Source organism: Lepidothrix coronata, unplaced genomic scaffold (genome assembly GCF_001604755.1).
Source record: "Lepidothrix coronata isolate B3197 unplaced genomic scaffold, Lepidothrix_coronata-1.0 Scaffold475, whole genome shotgun sequence".
In the NCBI taxonomy this organism is placed as follows: Eukaryota; Metazoa; Chordata; class Aves; order Passeriformes; family Pipridae; genus Lepidothrix; species Lepidothrix coronata.
This window is the reverse complement of record NW_016690655.1, coordinates 33,115-36,425: the sequence shown is the minus strand read 5'-3', so window position 1 is coordinate 36,425 and position 3,311 is coordinate 33,115. Positions and strand designations below refer to the sequence as shown.

The 3,311-nt window shown below is 50.3% G+C and overlaps 1 protein-coding gene across 1 annotated transcript in view; it reads right to left on the bottom strand.

Annotated features, from left to right (window-relative positions):
- Positions 1 to 3,311, bottom strand: part of ARHGAP39 (Rho GTPase activating protein 39) — a gene marked incomplete at its 3' end in the record, with an annotated part of 26,254 nt that overhangs the window by 2,421 nt on the left and 20,522 nt on the right. The window contains exons 5-6 of the mRNA XM_017839737.1: positions 2,510 to 3,071; positions 1,044 to 1,136 (exon numbers count right to left, since the gene is read on the bottom strand). Coding sequence (XP_017695226.1) covers positions 1,044 to 1,136; positions 2,510 to 3,071 — 655 coding nt within the window. The remainder of the gene's footprint in view (positions 1 to 1,043; positions 1,137 to 2,509; positions 3,072 to 3,311) is intronic.

Here is a 3,311-nt window from a genome sequence, read left to right as displayed (position 1 = left end):
TTCCGTATTAACCCGAGGAGGTTGGTATTGATCCAGGGGATCCCATATTGATCCTTGGGATCCCACATTGAGCCAGGGGGACCTGGATCGAGCCAGGGGATCCCAGATTAATCTGGGGGGTTCCGTATTAACCCGAGGAGGTTGGTATTGATCCAGGGGATCCCATATTGGTCTGGAGGATCTCACACTGATCCAGGGGATCCCACATTGAGCCAGGGGGACCTGGATCAAGCCAGAGGGATCCCAGATTAATCTGGGGGGTTCTGTATTAACCTGAGGAGGTTGGTATTGATCCAGGGGATCCCACATTGACCTGGAGGATCCCACACTGTTCTGAGGGGTCCTACATTGATCCAGGGGATCCCATATTGATCCTTGGGATCCCACATTGAGCCAGGGGGACCTGGATCAAGCCAGAGGGTCCCAGATTGATCTGGGGGGTTCCGTATTAACCTGAGGAGGTTGGTATTGATCCAGGGGATCCCACATTGATCTGGAGGATCCCACATTGATCCAGGGGATCCTACATTGATCCTTGGGATCCCACATTGATCCAGGGGATCCCACATTGAGCCAGGGGGACCTGGATCAAGCCAGAGGGTCCCAGATTAATCTGGGGGGTTCTGTATTAACCCGAGGAGGTTGGTATTGATCCAGGGGATCCCACATTGATCTGGAGGATCCCATATTGATCCAGAGGATCCCACATTGAACTGGGGGATCCCACATTGATCCAGAGGATCCCACATTGAGCCAGAGGGTCCCAGATTGATCTGGGGGGTTCCATATTAATCCGGGGGGGTTGGTATTGATCCAGGGGATCCCACATTGATCCAGGGGATCCCACATTGATCCAGGGGATCCCACATTGATCCAGGGGATCCCGAAACAGGTTTTGGGCCATCCCAGATTTTCGGGTGATCCCAGCTGGATCCAGGGGATCCCGATTGATCTGGGGGGTGAAGGGTCATTCCGGGGTTTCCCAGGATTGATCCGGGGGGGTCCCAGCTTTGGGGTGCTCCCAGATTTTGGGGGGTCCCTACCATGGTGCTCCTCGATTTGGGGCTTGGGTTTCTTTCGCAATTTGGGTTTCTTCTGATTGGTCCTTTCCAGGAGGTGACGGATGTGCCGCGTCACTGGGGAGAAACACACGGAGGGGGGCCGGGAACATGGAATGTGAGGCTGGAAAAGGAACTCGGTGGGAGGGAACAATGGGGGGAGGGGGAGGGAAATCGTGGAAGAAAAATAAAGGGAACGGAGATAAAAATAAAAAATAAAAATAAAAAACTAAATAAAAAAAATGAAAATAAAAACCGAAAATAAAAACCGAAAATGAAAAGAAGTAAAAAAATTAAATTAAATCAAATTAAAACTATAAAAATAAATTAAAATTAAAGGAGGAAATAAAAAAAATAAAGGAAATAAAAATAAAAAACTAAATAAAAAAAATGAAAATAAAAACCGAAAATAAAAACCGAAAATGAAACGAAGTAAAAAAATTAAATTAAATCAAATTAAAACTATAAAAATAAATTAAAATTAAAGGAGGAAATAAATAAAATAAAGGAAATAAAAATAAAAATTAAATGAAATTACAACGAGGGATCTAGAAATAAAAGGGAATTGAAATTAAAAGCAAAAACTAAGGGCAAAATAAAGAAAAATAAAAATGCCAAAATGAAAGCGAGTTCTAATTAAAAATAAAAAATAAGGAAAAGATTTAAAAATAAAAAATCGAAGAAAACTGAAAATTAAAAGAATAAAATAAAACTAAAACGAAAATAAAAACCGAAGGGAAGCGACAATGGGATGCAAATACAAACAAATTCTATGCAAATGAAGATGCAAATTAAAATCAATGTAACGATGAAACCAATCAATGACTCGACACAAAACCAACGAAACACCTGAAAATAAAACACGAAACTCAAAACGACAAAAACTCGGGACCAAACCCAGGGGGGCGACACTGATTGGACAGGAGGGGTTGGGGGGCGGAGCCTCTTCCGGGGATGCTCCGGGTGTTGAATCCGGTGGGAAATGAGTTGGACACCTCGAACGGGTGGGTGGGACGTCTCCTCGGGGGATGGGAGAAGTTTCAGGAACTCGCTCACGGACCCCCCCGGTGGAGGCGACGTCCATCCCGCGGCAACGGCGTCCGAGCTCGTTCCCTGTCGGAGCTCACGTCGGATTTCCCGGCAGGAGGAGGGCGGGAAAGCCCCCACTGGGGGTGGGTCTTGGATGAGCTCCTCGCCCGCCTTCCCAAGGAGAAACTCAACGGATGGGAGAGGAACCAAAGCGGAACAAAGAACCGGGCTGGGACATCGCGGACTCGTGGAAGGGGTTGGGTTGGAAAGGACCTCAAAGCTCATCTTGTTCCACCCCCTGCCACGGGCAGGGACACCTTCCACTAGACCAGGTCGCTCCTAAACCCCATCCAACATGGCCTCGGACACTTCCAAGGACGGGGCGGTCACAGACGCCGCCGGGCCGTGGTTTTCTCACTTACCTTTCGTGTCATTCACCGGGTCCATGTGCCGGTAAATGTATCCTTCTAGGTAGGAGTGGAATTTGGGAGTGGGGGGGAAAAAGGCCAAACAAATGGCCATGAGCTCCCAGCCCCGGGCCAGGCTCTCGTAACGGAAGTTCTCGGTGGTCTGCCGGCACAGCTGGATGTAGAGCTCGTCTCGCAGCCCCTGCACGCTCCAGCCCTTGGTGGCGATCTCCAAGGCCACGTTGAGCTGGTCCGTCTTGGCCCGCCGGTCGCCCATGTACATCTGGATGAGCTTGAAGATCTCGCACGCCTCCTTCTTGACGTTGCGGTCGTTGGTCATGATCATGGGTTTCTTGATGGATTCGCTGCTCCAGGCCAACATGTTGGCGATGGAGACCTTGCGGCGGAAGAGCCCTTGGGTGTGCTTGTTGAAGTGCTTGGAGGCCCAGTTCTCAATGTCCGTCTCCGAGGAGGGTTTGCGCAGGTTGAAGGTGGGGAAGACGCAGCTGGCGCTCGGCATCATGTTCCTGGTCTGGCGGCTGCTCTCGAACTGGGCGCAGGCGCCGAGGTCCTCGGACTGCGGGACGACACCGCGCAGGGGAACGTTACTCGTGGAAGGGCGGAGATGGAAAAGGGGCTGAGCCACTGAGAGACTGGGCAACCGAGCGGCCACTGACTGAGCGACCAACCAATCAACCGAGCAACCAACCAACTGAGCGGCCAACTGACTGAGCCACCGACCAATCAACCGAGCAACCAACCAACTGAGCGGCCAATGACTGAGCCACCGACCAATCAACCGAGCAACCAACCAACT